The following is an 18,530-nucleotide window of genomic DNA, read 5'->3' as shown; positions in this document are numbered from 1 at the left end:
AAATGGTTCTTTAAATAGACTACGACCACATCGTTCTACTATCTTTCTCCACCTGACATATGTCTCGCTAAAGTAATAAAAACTTTTGAGCGGTGAGGCGTCTTTATTTCAAATCTCTGTAAGTCCATCTTAACACCGGATGGTTGAAGAAATTCGGCTGTTCAGTATAAAACGTCAAATAAAAAACATCTTCAGGCGTTTATATTTCAAATTTTATTCCACTTATGCGACCATTTTCGGCGTTTCACCAAGCCATCTTCAGGCGACCTGACCTACGAGTAGGAAGACAGTCTCCAATTGATAAATGAAGGAATCGCGTTTTTAAAAAACCAGTCTACGAACGCAAGTTACTGAATGCTGGTCCTTATTTCGATTGCACATGAGAATGGATTCTTCCTACACGTCGGGCAGGGGGCCTGAAGAAGGCGCAGTGAAACGCCGAAACTGGTCGCATAAGTAAAATAAAATTTGAAATATTGACCCCGAAAGGTGTTTTTGGTTTGACGTTTTATATTTCATATCTGTCTAGCGTTAGTACGTAGTGAGATGCTTTTGAAAATTGTACAAAAGTACCAAGGACTATTTAGTGGATACACAGAAGGCTGTGAGCGATCAAATGGGACGGATTGTGTTTATAGTGTGTCTGCCTCACTAAAATCAGATCAAATCGCTATCTTTTTCATTACAGGAATGTGTGAAGTAACTAATTGTGTTTTCTCATATACCACAGACATTGTTTGGAAACATTACTACACATCTCAGTAATGCTGCTGATGTGTACATAATTTTGTATGTAGTGGGGCATATTTCCCAGAAAACTTCATAAAATGTAGAAGGCATTGGTGTGCCGTACGTCAAAGCCATCTTCAAATGTTATGTTGAAAACGCTATAGTTCATGTTTTTCATAGTCAGGAGAATAAATGTGTTGTGTTGTTGATTTGTTGCACTTTTTCCATAAACGCCATCCTTATAAAACCATCTTTAAATTAAATATTTAACTCTGAAAATCCTAGGTGCACATGAAAACATGGATGCAGTTAGATTCTGGGGTCACATGCGTCCCACTTAGACGTTATTCAAAATTAATCAGCTTATTTTTTTGTCGAAGTGTATTAGTTATCACGAAGGAAGACAGGTTTCGACTTTTATTTTTCAAAAATATGCGAAATAAAGTTTAACCGTGAAAGGGTTAACAGTGCTCCGTCTAAACACTTCGATATCGAGGAGACGTTAAAGTATGCCCCTTCTTCTTTCTTTCATTCCGTCCTTCGTCCCTCCTGTCCATTTTTCTTTGTCTTAGATCTTCTTCATTCCATATACAAATAACTAGAATACCTTAAAAGATATAAGCCTACTCATTAGTATAATTTTATATGGGAAAAAAATCGTTTCGAAAATCGAAACACATGATCAGTGTTCCTAAAACCCGTGTTAAAGACTACACAGAAGTGTATGTTCCAGAAAAATAATCGTGGCGGTATTTCCGATACATGATCAATAATCATAAAATCTGTACATATTTCATAAAGATGACTATGTTATACGACACGCAGGGTCATTCTTGTGTAAGCCAGGGTATGGTGTTTCCCTCTCATTTTATGACTGTTGATCACGTAGCGTCATTACAAAATTACTACAAACTGTATGGATTGTATGTTTACAGCTACGGAACAGCTGACAATTTTTGGAACCGTTGCATATACCATTCTCACGATAATATCTGTTATACTATTGCAAGTAATGAGTTTTTGATCCAACTTCCACTCATGAAAACTGGATAATTTTGTATATGACGTCAACCTGCGAAATTACCATATATTATTCATATTTTTAGCGCTACGCTGTACTTTGATGCTCTATCATTTGACTCTCACGTACGACCTGTCTTTTATTCTGTTATTTACATTTGTTAGCACTACTCTGCATTGTGATGTTTTTATCAAGTGACTCTCACATATGACCTGTCTTTTAGATATGGCACGTTGCCAGTTAGATATATAAGGCAGCCTCCCTGTCTTGTAGTTTTCAACTTCATTCCCCTGTTACTTTTATGGTTTTAAAATTAGTTGACCAGAGGCACAAGCTTCTTGAATTATATTCTGAATTAATGCCAGTTACGAAGGATCTGCTTCTTACAAACGGCGTGTTGCCAGTTTAAGACGTAATACAGATCTCTGCCTTGTAATTTTAACTTTGTGTCATGATTATCGTTATATTTTACAACCCACTTGGACACAGAGCAACATTGTTGAGAATTATACTTTAAAATTCTTTCGACAGGTCTATAACCTGGCTTGTTCGTGGTGACGTTTTTAGCTACGCACTGTTATTGTTTTGGTTCTTATGAATGCATGTTGCTGCAAGATTACAGCTAACGATGATTTCCAATGCTTATTACCGCCTTTTCATATTCTGAACGGTATGTCACCTGATAAGCATTAATTTAGTTTATACTACAGTGTTCAATGGCTTTGTCAAATGTTCACTTTTACTTCTAGAATTAGCTCCCCATTATTTTTGCTCATGTGTTGTATAGTGCTTTTGTATTCTTCCTGATTTTACATAATTTTCTTAGGCTAGGTTTCCTACATGTGTTATAGAACTGAAGATGGTTGCAAATAGTAACCGGAACTTGTTATCGAACGTTAGTTGTGATAGGAAAATTGCGATCTATGAATTAAAAGTTTTTTTCTTAAAAAATTATATTACACTTTAATATCTCATCTGTATTGAAGTAGAAATGTGTGGAGCACTGCTTCGTATTGGTCACAGATGGTGGAAGGAATAGGTTACTGCCTTATTGAAAGAAACATTCCAGCCCTCACCCGACATGATTTCGGGAAGCCAGGAAAATCTAAGCCAGGAACACTGGGAAGAAATTTGAAGCTTGTACCTCCTGAATACATGCCTATTGTCTTCCAGTCACCCTTATCTGCGAACATCCCTTGTTAATAGCCAGCACTAAGGAACCAATTTGCATGTTATTACCATAAAATTATGGTAACTAATTTTATTTTGGCTCAGCAGCTTATACAGAGCTCGTGTTCGTACTTCATAGATACTCGTGAAGTAGCAAATATAGTCAGAGTAAAGGTCATTCGAGTACCTCGCTATACAGGCAAGCCCAGTAATTTTTCTAAAATACCTCTAAAGGCTCGAATACAATTAAGACATTTTCTTTCTGTTCCAGCACATTCGGCTTAAGCGGATCAAAATGGCAATATTCGGCGAGAGCTGCTGTCATCACAATCCTGTCATCATTTGGTGGAGGCTTAACAGGCCTTATGTTCTCCCTACTGTCCAACCGCGGCCAGCTGCATATGATGGAGCTCATAAACAGTATACTTGGTGCCCTTGTGTCTATCACAGGTATTGACATAGTTATTTAAATATGTGAAATACTGGACGAAAAAAATGCAACAATATGAAGCAATAATCGATATAGTGGAACGGATGGTATAAATAACTAATAGCGCTTTTAAGTAAATTTTAAGGTTTTGAAGTAATTACGACCAAATTTCTGTCATAATCAGTGTTTTCTAAAGCTATTACTAGTCTTCTACGTATTACAACGTTGAATGAAAGACGTGTTTGAGATATTTCTAATGACATGTCTGACAGGCTGCTTGGCTGGAAACCCATAGTCAAATGGTTCAAATGGCTCTGAGCACTACGGGACTTAACATCTGTGGTCATCAGTCCCCTAGAACTTAGAACTACTTAAACCTAACGACATCACACACATCCATGCCAGAGGCAGGATTCGAACCTGCGACCGTAACAGTCGCGCGGTTCCGGACTGAGCGCCTAGAACCGCGAGACCACCGTGGCCGGCGAAACCCATAGTCCATTACTACCCACTGACGTGAGAGACAGACGGAACATTAATTCATTTTAATATGTGTTCTACATTACAGCCTTTAAGGACCTACCTAGCATTTTACAGTTGAGTCACAGTGACTCTGTTCCCTGATTTACAAGCTACAGTCGCCACAGCGACAACAAAACTACACAAGCTATTAATAGCATTGACGAAATTGCTCAAAATGTTTCGCAGCACGTGTATATCTTCAAACGATTTTGAACTCATATTCAAGAGTAGCAGGGAATGAAAGTATAAGCCTTATGAACCAAAGAATAACTTAAGCAGTGGAAGGTCCAGGATGGAATAACAACAATATGAAAAGAATTGATTGCTACTCACCATATAGGGGAGGCATTGAGCCGCAGACAGGCACAGTGCTGGGAGAGGCCATGTGTGTGTGAGCTTTGTCAATGTGTGTGTGTCTTCTATTTGCGAAGAAGGAGTTTTTGTAGGAAAGCTTAGTAGTCTTTTTCACTGTGCCGGTCTACGGCTCAACGCCTCCTCTATGTGGTGAATAACAACCCATATTTCCCGTATTGCTGTCAAGGAATAACTTAACTGCCAAACAGTAACCAAACAATAACTAGCATAAAATACAGCCTGCCCGGTTTGCCGTACAGTCTAACGCACGGCTTTCCGGGCAGGAAGGAGCGCCTGGTCCCCGGTACAATTCCGCCCGGCGGACTTGTGTCGAGGTCCGGTGAGCCGGCCAGCCTGTGGATGGTTTTTAGGCGGTTTTCCATCTGCCTCTGCGAATGCGGGCTGGTTCCCCATATTCCGCCTCAGCTACACTATGTCGGCGATTGCTGCGCAAACAAGTTCTCCACATAAGCGTACACCACCATTACTCTACCACGCAAACATAGGGGTTACACTCGTCTGGTGTGAGACGTTCCCAGGGAGGGGGGGGGGGGGGTGTCCACCGGGGGCCGAACCGCACAATAACCCTGGGTTCGGTGTAGGGCGGCGGAGGGGTGAAGTGGACTGCGGTAGTCGTCGTGAGGTTGTGGACCACTGCGACTGCGACGGGGACGAAGCCTCTCCGTCGTTTCTAGGAGCCCGGTTAACATACAATACAATACATACAATACAATTATAAAATACACATCTTTGCGTATATGTGAAACCAAAATCTGCTGCTTGGCAACATTCACTACCGTGTTGCACCATCCTGCGCATTTTAACACTGTTGAGTTCTCTTTGACAGACTGTCTAGAAATTCATGGAGACGTTACACTTCAAGCCTGCGCCATACTTCGACACCAGCTGTCCTGAAGTTGTAACCTGTTAGTACTGGCAATATGTTTGATGCGACAACATATTGCCAGTTCTAACAGGTTACACTTCGAGCCTGTGCCATTCTTCGACAGCACCCTCAACCGAGTTCCTGCCAGCAGATGGCGAAGGCCATTCCATTCGATCGATTCCTCCCTCCTAAAGGAAGATGTTCACAAGGTAGGTGCCGTGTTCTCATGCATTATCGGTTTGAAAGATTAATCTATAGCGAAATGTTGTCTACAGAGCGGGACCATTGCTTAGGAGGTCCTGCTACACTACTAGCCATTAAAATTGCTACACCAACAAGAAATGCAGATGATAAACGGGTATTCATTGGACAAATATATTATACTAGAACTGGCATGTGATTACATTTTCACGCAATTTGGGTGCATAGATCCTGAGAAATCAGTACCCATAACTACAACCTCTGGCCGTAAAACAGCCTTGATACGCTTGGGCATTGAGTCAAACAGATCTTGGATGGCGTGTACAGGTACAGCTGCCCATGCAGCTTCAACACGATAGCACAGTTCATCAAGAGTAGTGACCGGCGTATTGTGACGAGCCAGTTGCTCGGCTACCACTGACCAGACGTTTTCAATTCGTGAGAGATCTGGAGAATGTTCTGGCCAGGGCAGCAGTCGAACATTTTCTGTATCCAGAAAGGCGCGTACAGGACCTGCAACATGCGGTCGTGCATTATCCTGCTGAAATGTAGGGTTTCGCAGGGATCGAATGAATGGTAGAGCCACGGGTCGTAACACATCTCAAATGTAGCGTCCACTGTTCAAAGTGCCGCCAATGCGAGCAAGAGGTGATCGACGCGTGTAACCAATGGCACCCCATAACATCACGCCGGGGCCGGCCGCGGTGGTCTAGTGGTTCTAGGCGCGCAGTCCGGAACCGCGGGACTGCTACGGTCGCAGGTTCGAATCCTGCCTCGGGCATGGATGTGTGTGATGTCCTTAGGTTAGTTAGGTTTAAGTAGTTCTAAGTTCTAGGGGACTGATGACCACAGAAGTTAAGTCCCATAGTGCTCAGAGCCATTTGAACCATCACGCCGGGTGACACGCCAGTATGGCGATGACGAATACACGCTTCCAATGTGCGTTCACTGCGATGTCGCCAAACACAGATGCGACCATTGTGATGATGTAAACAGAACCTGGATTCATCCGAAAAAATGACGTTTTGCCATTCGTGCACCCAGGTTCGTCGCTGAGTACACCATCACAGGCGCTCCTGTCTGTGATGCAGCGTCAAGGGTAACCGCAGCCATGGTCTCCGAGCTGATAGTCCATGCTGCTGCAAACGTCGTCGAACTGTTCGTGCAGATGGTTGTTGTCTTGCAAACGTCCCCATTTATTGACTCAGGGATCGAGACGTGGCTGCACGATCATTTACAGCCATGCGGATAAGATGCCTGTCATCTCGACTGCTAGTGATACGAGGCCGTTGGGATCCAGCACAGCGTTCCGTATTACCCTCCTGAACCCACCGATTCCATATTCTGCTAACAGTCATTGGATCTCGACCAACACGAGCAGCAATGTCGCGATACGATAAACCGCAATCGCGATAGGCTGCAACCCGACCTTTATCAAAGTCGGAAACGTGATGGTACGCATTTCTCCTCCTTACACGAGGCATCACAACAACGTTTCACCAGGCAACGCCGGTCAACTGCTGTTTGTGTATGAGAAATCGGTTAGAAACTTTCCTCGAGTCAGCATGTTGTAGGTGTCGCCACCGGCGCCAACCTTTTGTGAATGCTCTGAAAAGCTAATCATTTGCATACCACAGCATCTTCTTCCTGTCGGTTAAATTTCGCGTCTGTAGCACGTCATCTTCGTGGTGTAGCAATTTTAATGGCCAGTAGTGTATAATGTCTCACAACCCTCAGAATACTCTCAATAACGATGAGAGTGGTCCAACACCCGTACATGATACTGTCCCAAGACATGATTGAACCACCTCCCGACTGATCCATGCATACCTGAGTCGTGCATTGGCATCTGGACGCCTTCGCACTCTTCTACGGCGATCGTCAGAGCTCAGAAAATACTGCACTCGACGGTGTAAATAACTCACTTAGAGACCGAAGTGTATTGATCGCGTGGAGATAGTTGCTTACCGCATGGGCCGGCATAGTCCTCCCACTTACCTCCGGAAAGGCAGCGAGTTATGCTACTACATTCTCCTCGAGGTACCTAAGAGCAATGATCTGCACGTAGCGGCTTCCATTGGTAGTTTTGACCGTGGAAAAATACTTCAAGGCACGTGTTCAGTGTTTTGTCTCACGACAGTGGATGCATGTCTGAATGACGTCACTGTGATTATATACACCAATTCGGCGGACATCTTGCACTGCTGACGACCCTTCGTGCCGTAAAATGACAATGCACTAACTTTTAAGCTTGAAATTATCCTTCGAGGCATGCTTGTGAAGTGTGTTCACAAGCCGCATCGTCCCATTCGCGACTGTGTATACAGCGCTGAAATGGACTAAGAATGTAGATTTACTTGTTCCTCCCTTACGCAAGTCGATGTACTGCCGATCTGCTACGGTCAAAAGAGTAACGAGAACCAGATTTGCACTAAAAAAAACACAAACTGTGCATTTCGTGATGGTGATAAAAACGTTTTTGCGTAGTTTATTTACATCCTTCAGTATTCTTTTGATAGTCACGTTCCACTACTGTCTTCCGCTATTGTAAAAAGTTGTCACTACTGGATGTCTGGGAATATTTTTTTTACGAGCGTAATTCGACTCACACTCACAAAGAAACCGCGCTTACTCGTCATCATCGATTTCGTCGAAATTTAACTATTGTGTAGGACTTGGCCAGAAATGAAAGTGATGAAGTGGGAGCTCCAGTGGCGAAGTGTTTAGAAAAAAAAAATTGCATTTTTGGGCTTGGGTCGGCCGGGGCATGAGCCATTAACAGTAGAGTCGTTTCCACAATGCGGCTCACGCAACAGAAAGAGAGCAGAACGATAATCCGAGGGTCATGGAGTCTAGTCCCTATGCGGAAACTTTTTAATTGTAAATTTTTGCGTTACTTACACTGAAAATATATTGTATTTATTAATATTTTCATGTAAGACGCGGAAAGGAAAAGCCTAGAAAAATTTGGGATGGAATATAAATTTTCAAGAAAGGATCGTACTTCCACCATCCAAGAGAACTCTGCGAATCAATTTCGAGGAAAAGAGTGTAAGCCGTACACGAAAAGTTCGTATAGATCCTTTTAATATTCGACAGCTAATGATTTACGCGTCCTGCGGTTATATTCATCGTGACACAGGTGAAGCAGTAATTTTCGTGGCATCTTGCACATGTTAAAAATTACATGTTAGAATCACATAGTTGTTTTGAAGTTTCTATGGAAGAACAAACTTGTTTTACATTCATCGAACGACCTCTCTCATCGCACAGTTTGCAGCAAATAACACGTAACGTTGCTCGACGGTCAAAATAAAAGTATTGGATTACGGGGTCATACACGCTTTAATTACAGTTGCTTGTTGGAAAGCTATATGCAGAGTCTTCGTGGACATTGTAAGTACAAGCCCTTCTTCGAAATTTATTCGCTATCCTAAATTTTCCTTTGCTTTTCCTACTCATGCCTGCTGTGTAAATATTAATAAATACAATATACTGAGCATTTAGGTTTATTTGCATTGTAAGTAAGGTAAAATTGATAATAAACGGGAATTGTCCTTATAGGGATTTGACCCCACGACCCTCAGATTACTGTTCTGCAAGCTTTCCGCTGCACCATCCACTGGCTGGAAACTATCCCCACATAAATGACACATGCTGCGCTGAACCCGCTCAAAAAAAGATATGTTTTTTTCTAACTGCTTGGCTATCTGGAACTCCCACCTCTGTCACTTACTTTTCTGGCCAAGTTCTGCATATACCATTAATTTAGACGAGTAGGCGCGGTCCCCTTTTCAGGTGCACTTCTGTCAGCAGCTTCATATTACGGCTCAAGTAGCACTACAGAATAAGTTTTGTTTCAAAAGATAATACGGCTCCTAATCCTTCCGTTTCATCTGCAATATTGTCCAGTGTCAGACTGATTGATGATCAAAATCTCCATATCTGATGTTCCATGGTGACACAGTAGTCGTCGTCCACAGAGCCAACGTTCCAGTACAGAGGGTATTCGCAGACAGTGTTCCCATGAGTCTTCTATTCCGCAGGCACAGTCGATTGTTTCTGTTCTCCCTAGTCGATGCAACTACGAAGAAGGCGGCACTGAGTCCGCTGAGAGAGTGTCAGCCCTCTTGTACTGTCTAAATTCGCAAATCAGCCTTTGTTCACTGTTCGTTGTCGGTTCACATTCCTTTCTCAGCATCTGGATGACCCATATTTTGGCAAATAATTTGAATTTGACTCCGTACTTGTTATCTGTTTATGTTCTTTATTCTTGTATAATGCTAGACTTGATATTAGTCTGTCAAAAAAAAATGGTTCAAATGGCTCTGAGAACTATGGGACTTAACATCTTAGGTCATCAGTCCCCTAGAACTTAGAACTACTTAAACCTAACTAACCTAAGGACATCACACACATCCATGCCCGAGGCAGGATTCGAACCTGCGACCGCAGCGGTCGCTCGGCTCCAGACTGTAGCGCCTAGAACCGCACGGCCACACGGCCGGCTGTTAGTCTGTCCTCTTCACCTATAATAGATCATCTTTCTACCATATTTGTTGATACATATTGCTTTCAATTGGTCAACGCTGACGGTAAAGTTAATTAGCTGCCTTAAGCGATACAGACGCGATTTGTGACATGTCTGAAAACTGGGAAGCACAAATTATTGAAAGTCTCAGACTCCGCCAGGTAAAAGAATTCGGAGCGCCGTGTGTTTAGGTGTTGTTTGGAACGAAGCACCAGGAACGTGCTGAATAAATAACATGACTTTTGCCGTTACAGCTTGAGATTGCTTTTGACAGTACGTAAGCAACATCAAGTTTCGTTGTCGCACAAGGCTCCCTTATATTTTGTTACAAGAAAGACGCGCGTTCAGTGATCACTTGATTTCTGTAGAGTCTTATAACAGACAAATGACAAACGTAATGCAGTACTATTTGAGCTTCGCCGGCCGCGGTGGCCGAGCTGTTCTAGGCGCTTCAGTCCGGAACCGCGCGACTGCTACGGTCGCAGGTTCGAATCCTGGCTCTGACATGGATGGGTGTGATGTCCTTAGGTTAGTTAGGTTTAAGTAGTTCTAAGTTCTAGGGGACTGATGACCTCAGATGTTAAGTCCCATAGTGCTCAGAGCCTTTTTGAGCTTCATTGCCAGTCTATATTAGTATGAACTACGTGCATATCTAATAGCAACTGTTATTTCTGGTAAGTTGAAAAGTCAGAATCATTCCCTTCTTTCATTATAATCTTGCGCCTATATTTGAACATGATTCCCCTCGATCAATTCTTACCCAGAATGTATTCACTGGACAGTAGACAGTTTCTACCTTGCCTTACCCAATGAAGCAAGCAACCAGCAATGTATCAGAGAAGGTGACCTTGAATACGGGACTAGTGTCTTATACAGTCATGTAGAAATTGTACGGGAACTATGAGCTACACATTAACTATTTCTCTAACTTTTTTTTTGTATGCGTCACAGAGTTATTTTACTAGGGTAGTTCAATATGTTAATGTCCGCCCCAGTAGCTGAGTGGTCAGCGTGACGGATTGCCGTCCTCCGGGCCCGGGTTCGATTCCCGGCTGGGTCGGAGATTTTCTCCGCTCAGGGACTGGGTGTTGTGTTGTGTTCATCATCATTTCATCCCCATCCGGCGTGCAGGTCGCCCAATGTGGCGCCGAATGTAATAAGACCTGCGCCAAGGCGGCCGGACCTGCCCCGCGAGGGGCCTCCCGGCCATTGACGCCAAACGCTCATTTCCAATATGTAAATCAACACACTTTTTTCTCGACCAATTTCAGTTGAAAAAGTGTGAATTTGTTGTGGGGCATCATAAAATATTCCCACTTTAGCCCCAATAGTTTCACGAAAGTCCGATAGGTGGCGGTGCCATATGTAACCAAAATGGCTTCTGTAGCGAGGGGCTTTCCAAGCAGACAGTTGTTATTGGGTTTCTTTTGGTGATAAACCAGAGCATAGCAGGTATGCATAGGCAATAGCAGAATGTCTACGGAGACCTGACAGTGAAGAAAAGCACTATGAGTTATTAGGCGAGGCGTCTGTTATCATCGCAGCAAGATCGTGCATACCTGTCCTATCTCCCTCGCATCAGCCTGCCGCACGCAGCGATGACTCCTGCTGTGTTAGAACGTGACGACAATCTCGTTCGAGGGAATCGACAGACCACAATCAAACACTTCGCTGCTCAACTGGATGTCTCTGCTGATAGTGCTGCCACACTCGTCCACCAGTTGGGGTACTCAAAGGTGTGTACCTGTAACACCCCACCCGTCACTTATCTGGTTTTGGTGTGTGTTCACACCAGGTAATTGACTAACAGATCAACAGAGAGCGCAAAACTGCCGCAATGTCGGATAACGCAAAGAAAGTAATAAGGCCCTGTGACTCCTGATTGAACTGCGGTGGCAGTGTTGACATTAATTGATTCAGAATTGACCCCTTTTAATTAAAAGGGGTGCACATTGATGTTATATTCAGCTATGAACAGCAGATGCAAATGTTGAACATAAAATTAATTAAGAAAGTGACTTGGGATTTCAACTACTTGATTGAAAACAGATGCAGTCGATTAGCACAGATTTATTTTTAACTCACGGCCTTCAATCATCACGTTATATGACTCTCCTAACAGGTAGTGGTAATAAATTGCGTTTGCGTGGAGTAAAGCCCGATAACTCAAAAGTAATTCCTATCGACTGACCCAGGCGTAATATGAAGTGCGAGAAGAATTCTACACTACACGGCCCTTGAAACCCTCGTGGAAACTTTGCCGACATGATCCAACAAATTAATCAGTGGCCGGAGAGGGAGCAATATAGCGAATACAGTGTGGCGGAGCGGCGTCATTGTGCAGACGTCGGCCGACCTCGTGGTGCTGCAAGGCTGCGCTTGTCTGTTCACTCCTAGCTATCTTGCTAAGTACATAGCTGAACAAAACTTCCTATCTCCAAGCTCAATCGTTCAATTTGCTAAGTCCTAAACTGCAGAGATGCTCACACTTTCCCAGGCAAGCTGAGTAAAGAACGCTATGTCCGCACTCCAGGCAAGCTGGGAATGGAAGACCATACGGAGACCTCTCACAGTCCACTCTTCGCCTCAGTTTCCCCTCCAGCAAAATCACTTACGCCAATTGCAGCGCAAGTCTTGTTAATTTCCTCAGTTGGTAAAGCCAAGGCGACGATCTTCTGAGGCTTTAAAGGGGCTTTTCTGTTTGACGTCCACCCTCATTGCGCAACTATCAGCCCTGAAGTATATTGTGCTACCCTCAGGAAATTGAAGAAACCACATCAGCGTGTTCGCCACCACAAAGATGCAAACGAACTTCTCCTTCATCGTGACAACACAAGGCCTCACACAAGTTTGCGCACCCGATAGGAACTCATAAAACTTCTGTGGACTTTTCTTCTACATCCACTCTACAGCCCAGCTCTCGCACGTTTCGACGTCTATTTGGCCCAATGAGCGATGCACTCCGCGGGAAGTAGTACATGGATGATAGAGTGGTGGATAACAACACTACTCAACACTCAATAACCTTCAAAATTATCATAAAAATTATAACAAAAAATCAAGACTGATGAAGTGTTTCCAAAAGCCGAATAGCTGTATGAAGATGCTTTATTCGCAACTATCGGTTTCACGTCAGTATAGACTCGTCTTCAGATTTATCTGCCAAGAATACAAATCACTGTGTATTCTTGACTGATAATCTGAAGATACGTCATACAGACATGAAACCTGTCGTTTCGAATAAAACACCTTTACACAACTATGCTGCTTTTCTAAACACCTCAGCATTCTTGACTTTTTTGTTATAATTTTCATGATGTTTTGAATGTTTATTGAGTGTTGACTGTTGTTGTTATTCAGTGACTCTCAACTGTGGTTACCCCCTCCAAATGTTGTTTGATGGAGAGGTTATTTATGCAGCAAGACGATGGCTGCGACGGTGACCAATGGAGTGGTACCACATGGCCCTTCCAGTAAGGTGGCGTAAGGCCGTCACATTGAACGTAGATTGTGTTAAAAAACAGGGCTTTGTAGACAGAAGAGTGACGAATAATATGGTGTACTGGAAACTGGAATAAAACGAACCTGCTTTCAGAAAAAAAGTGTTGCATTACTTGCTGGGTGTTTGTCGTACTAATACGAAGTTTTGCAAGATTATTCTGCACTGTTCTGATGATTCGTTCATAATGTTTTCTAAGATGTTCATAACTAAAGAAAAATATTGGTACGTAACATAAATTTCCAATTTGTCACCACAACGAGGCTGACAAACACAAATAGAACTGTTCATCGTTTTTTCCATGTTTCTTCTCTCCTGCACCAAAAACATTTCTTATTTTAACACTAATGTTACATCTTGTGGAAGGTAATTCCCGACTTAACTTGTAAATAAAATATAAAAGTAGTATAAAAGTATATGAGGCAATGTTATTTGTAAGTTAGTGTGTATCGAAGTAATATCTTCTTCATTATCTGTTGCAGCTGGTTGTTTTCTGTATCGTGCGTGGGAAGCCATAATCATTGGTCTTATTGGAGGTCTGATTGTATGCTGCTCTATGCCGTTGTTCGACAAGCTGAAAATTGATGATCCAGTCGGTGCAACTTCTGTTCACGGTAAGACTGCGAAAATTCTCTTCAGAACAACCAGAAACGTTTTAACCACATCTGAAGTTAGGAAAATTGGATCATATTCTATGTAGGCTAAATACATTGAAGAATGCTTCATTGTGTGTTATTCTGTAAAGTCACAGCAAAGCAGGGGCACTAGCAAATTTTAATGTCAAAAGGGGAAAAAATTTTCCTCATAGACGTGATTTAGAAATTTTGATAACATTGTTATCCATCATTTTCTCCTACTAGTTTCTGCAGTGCACTTTTACCTGATCAGCGCTATAAACGTAAACAAGATAATAGCATAATTATAGAAAAAACAGTTTTCACGTTACTAGGTTTTACGTTTTGTCACCATTTCCGTTATTTTCTATTGGTACCGCCCAAGAGCGACCATGCGATAGTTTGTAGTGGGGGCAAACCGAGGGGATAAAGTATTTTTAATATTTTGAAAGACAAAAGATGTCTTGTAAGTAGCAATAATAAAGTTTTAGTTCCAGCCTTTCCCTGAGAGCTGGGGGGGGGGGGGGGGGGGGGCAGGCACAGCACCCCATTGCCCCTCGGTATGGGCTTCCTTGATACCATAGCAAACCCTTCTTTCTCAATTAGCTGTTTCCCTGCCGTGGAAAATTCCATATGGATAATATTTCCCATACTGCACTTCTGAAGCACTATCATAAGCTTAAACATAAATTTTCAAATCTATTTATGTGGAAACAGCATCATGGTCCCACTGACACACAACCTCTAGGATATCACATAACATAAAAGTGTACACTTTGGTACAGAATTCAAATCATTTTAGTTTCGAAAGTAAATATATGCAGCATTTTTAGGGGCACTTTCAAAATGTTTCCGCAACGTTTCGTAACCCGACTCTACTCCAAACTGCAATATATTATCGAAAACAACATTTACATTCATTTATCCTCTTAAAGGTAAATCATATAATGCACAAAACGATACACAAGAAACAATTTATTTCATCTTACCGCGATTCGTTTGTACTAATTTCGCAAGATACTTGTTGACGAGTTCTTCTGTACTCTTACTATGCTTTGTTACAATATTAATAAAATTACTTCACTTTTCAACTTCATCTTTACGCCATTCGTAATTCATATGTATTGTTGCGTATTTGTGAAACTATCTGAAACTGATGAATGGACGGCTCATGAACGGGCCATGATGACTGTCGTGTGTTATATATCGCCGGTAAAGCACACACAATTTCTGAAGTGCACCTTTAATTGCATAGAATAAAGTATCCATGGATATAATGACAGCCAGTCTAATCGAAATGTTCTGATTACGCCCTCTATGTCATTCTTGAAATGATAAGTATTGCACATTCAATAAAACCTTATGGTTTGGATAATCGTCATACTCCCTTACTTCAACGTAACTTCCGACATCGGAAACGCCGACTAGGAGACTACCATCCCTTTCATCAAAGCTTTTGAAGCCAGCAGAGATAATGACTAGGTCTAAATTTGTTCCGTCACTACAGTTGCAAGGGTTTTTAATAAAGGTATTTGAGTTTGGCTCGCGCTTTCCTTGTGGTATTCCATCGAAAGTAGTACATTTTTCTATTTTCTCACTTTCATTTCCTGTTTCTCGTTTGTTTATGAAGTAAAAAATGCTTAAGAATATCGGCCATTATTTTCATTCTTCTTACTATCCTTTCAGACCTCACAATGCGCGAAATTCGAAATAAACCACATTCTTGTACCACTACTCACTTACAACTTACTGTTGACTATGAAAAATTGAGAGGTAACGTCATTAACTGCCGACAGCACTCTCACATCATACCGACCAGTTGTGTTTCTTAAAAGTGCATAACAGGAACTTCTAGGCTCATATGTGATGCATGTTTGAAGTAGTGGCTATGAAATTAATTAAATGACCACTAGTGTACAACATTTACTCAATGAATGGCTATCACTGGTAGATCCCGTATGTTGGCAATAGTTCCAAAGACGACGACTCCTACTTCTGCCTGCAAGCACCGTTCAGCGACCACACAGGATCAACGAACACCTCCTCAGCCCACCCGGAGTGGAAATATTTTAGACCTTGCAGCTACGGACAGCTCTGACGTTATCGACGATGTCAGTATAGAGACAGGTATTAGTGACCACCATGTCATAGCGACTATGATTACTGAAGTTAATTCGAGTAAATCAATCAAGAAGGCTAGCGGATTATTTCTGCTAGAAAGAGCAGATAGGCTGTTATTAGCTTCCCGCCTATACAATGAATTGACATCATTTAGTTCCAGTTTGATGGACAGGGAAAAATTATGGGCGATTTTCAACAGATTGTACATCATGCTGTGGAGTAGTATGTGTCAACGAAATTCGGGAAACTCCAAAGAAGCAACGGCTGTTGCTCTCTCGGTTCAAAAGGAAACGCACAAATGACGACGGGAAAAAATTAAAAGAAATTCGAACGTCTGTAAAAAGATCTACGCACGAAGCATACATCAGCTATCACTCTCATACCCTAGTGAAAGTTCTTGCCGAGAACCCGAGGAAACTCTGGTCCTACGTAAAATCACTAAACGGGTCTAAGGCTTCAGTTCACTCACTAATCAAAAATTGTTCAAATGGCTCTGAGCACTATGGGACTTAACATCTGAGATCATCAGTCCCCTAGAACTTAGAACTACTTAAACGTAACTAACCTAAGGACACTAAAGACATCACACACATCCATGCCCGAGGCAGGATTCGAACCTGCGACGATAGCGGTCGCGCGGTTCCAGACTGAAGCGCCTAGAACCGCTCGGCTACAACGGCCGGCCACTCACTGATCGATCACAACGGTGTGGCAGTAGAAGTCAGGAAAAGGAAAGCTGAAGTTTTAAATTTCGCATATAAAAAATCATTCTTTCAGGAGAACCGTACAGACGTAACATCGTCTGACTGTCCCGCAGACTCCCGTATGGAGACATAATAGGTATTCCTGGCGGTGAGGAACTCCACTCTTGTCTCTATATGACTAAATGATGTGACGGATACGACGAACATTAATCTGCGACTGTTTGTTGGTGATGCTGTAGTGTACCAGAAAGTGTCGTTGTTCTGTGACTTTAGAAGGATACAGAATGGCTCAGGAAGAATTTCCATTTGGTGATACACAGAAAGCTTAGCAGCCTATATTACACTGGCACCCGTACAAGATCCAGACTGTGCAGTAACTGAAACTTCATGATCTCCAACAACGTTCTCAATTTGCTCTTCGGTTTCTGGCGCAGACCAAAGTTCAAGACATGTGACTGGGCAGTGTTGTATAGGGTCATGAGGCAAATTTTACACTACAGGGTGTAATGAATAAACTGAACTGTCGAATTCTGGGTACTGTTAAATTGTATGCTGTGCACGAAGAGCCATTACACTCCCGTTACTATGTGATGTGGATGCAGAAGCACATTTATTCTCGGTCCGTTCTTCTTTAACAACAATACACCCATAGAGCCTGTCAGGTGTATCGTGACGTTTGCACGTTATCAAGATCTCCTTGTGGAGCATATGATTCCTGCTTTTAAAGAGCGCCACTATGTGAAAACCACTGTTTTCATGCAAGATGGAGCAACACCTTATGTTGCTCGCCCAGTGAAAGATCTGCTTAATGCAACCTTCCACGAACGTTTATCTCCAGAGGCTTATCATGACCTTCAAGATCACATGATTTGAATCCATGTGACCTTAGGCTCTATGGATATCTAAAAGAATGCGTTTACCAGGAACATGTTCGGTCTCTACCTCAGGCCACTGTATAGGAACACGTTGCTCATATTCCACCGGACTGCTGCAGGCAACTATTGATCACGTGTTTAATGGATGCAGCATATCATCTCTGGTGCTCATACAGAACAAACTGTGTAAGCGACGGTTAATAATTAAATCAACATTATGCCTTTCTCACTTGTTTGGCCTTTTCTGGCCACATTCCAGTTCTACTCCATTCATTACATATGGAACCATTTCTATACGTCATTTTTGCATTCACAGCGCCAGATTTGCACCTGGTAGCCCAAATGGTAACTCTTTTTTCCAGAGTAAATCGGTTCTGCATTAACGCATTGGCATATCTACCAAGTTTCGCTGCCATACGATAGTTACAGCCCACACCGGATATCAGTGAGGAGCTGCACATTTAATTATAACCTTCTGGTAGTACAGTGACAACGCGCGCATCTGGCTATAAATTTAATATAACATTTCTTAATGGCGAAAATACAGGGATAGGCAGATTGCAAGTTCAACAGAGCAGTGATCAAATAGGCCTTGTTGCAGCACCTCTAAATATACATTGCTTCGCACAGCAGTATTTTCCTGTGAGATGGTAGCACACAATGAGGAAATACTTTTAGAGTACCAGAGATTATGCATTTGAACTGTTTTGCGGGACGTAATATTCTCTGTGATTCTCTCAGAATCAAGTCATGATGCAACAATACCATTCTACTAGAGAAAGAAGCTTTAGGATCCAGACCTGTGTGTACCGATATCACAATGAGGGAAAAAGAATTAACCACCCCTCCTGTAGCATATCACAAAACTCACAC

The 18,530-nt window shown here is 42.4% G+C and overlaps 1 protein-coding gene across 1 annotated transcript in view; it reads left to right on the top strand.

Annotated features, from left to right (window-relative positions):
• The window catches only part of LOC126184824 (putative ammonium transporter 3), a 265,519-nt gene that overhangs the window by 120,285 nt on the left and 126,704 nt on the right, over positions 1-18,530 (top strand). The window contains exons 5-6 of the mRNA XM_049927407.1: positions 3,192-3,370; positions 13,826-13,957. Coding sequence (XP_049783364.1) covers positions 3,192-3,370; positions 13,826-13,957 — 311 coding nt within the window. The remainder of the gene's footprint in view (positions 1-3,191; positions 3,371-13,825; positions 13,958-18,530) is intronic.

This window comes from Schistocerca cancellata, chromosome 4 (genome assembly GCF_023864275.1).
Source record: "Schistocerca cancellata isolate TAMUIC-IGC-003103 chromosome 4, iqSchCanc2.1, whole genome shotgun sequence".
Lineage (NCBI taxonomy): Eukaryota > Metazoa > Arthropoda > Insecta > Orthoptera > Acrididae > Schistocerca > Schistocerca cancellata.
This window is presented reverse-complemented; position numbering and strand designations above follow the sequence as displayed.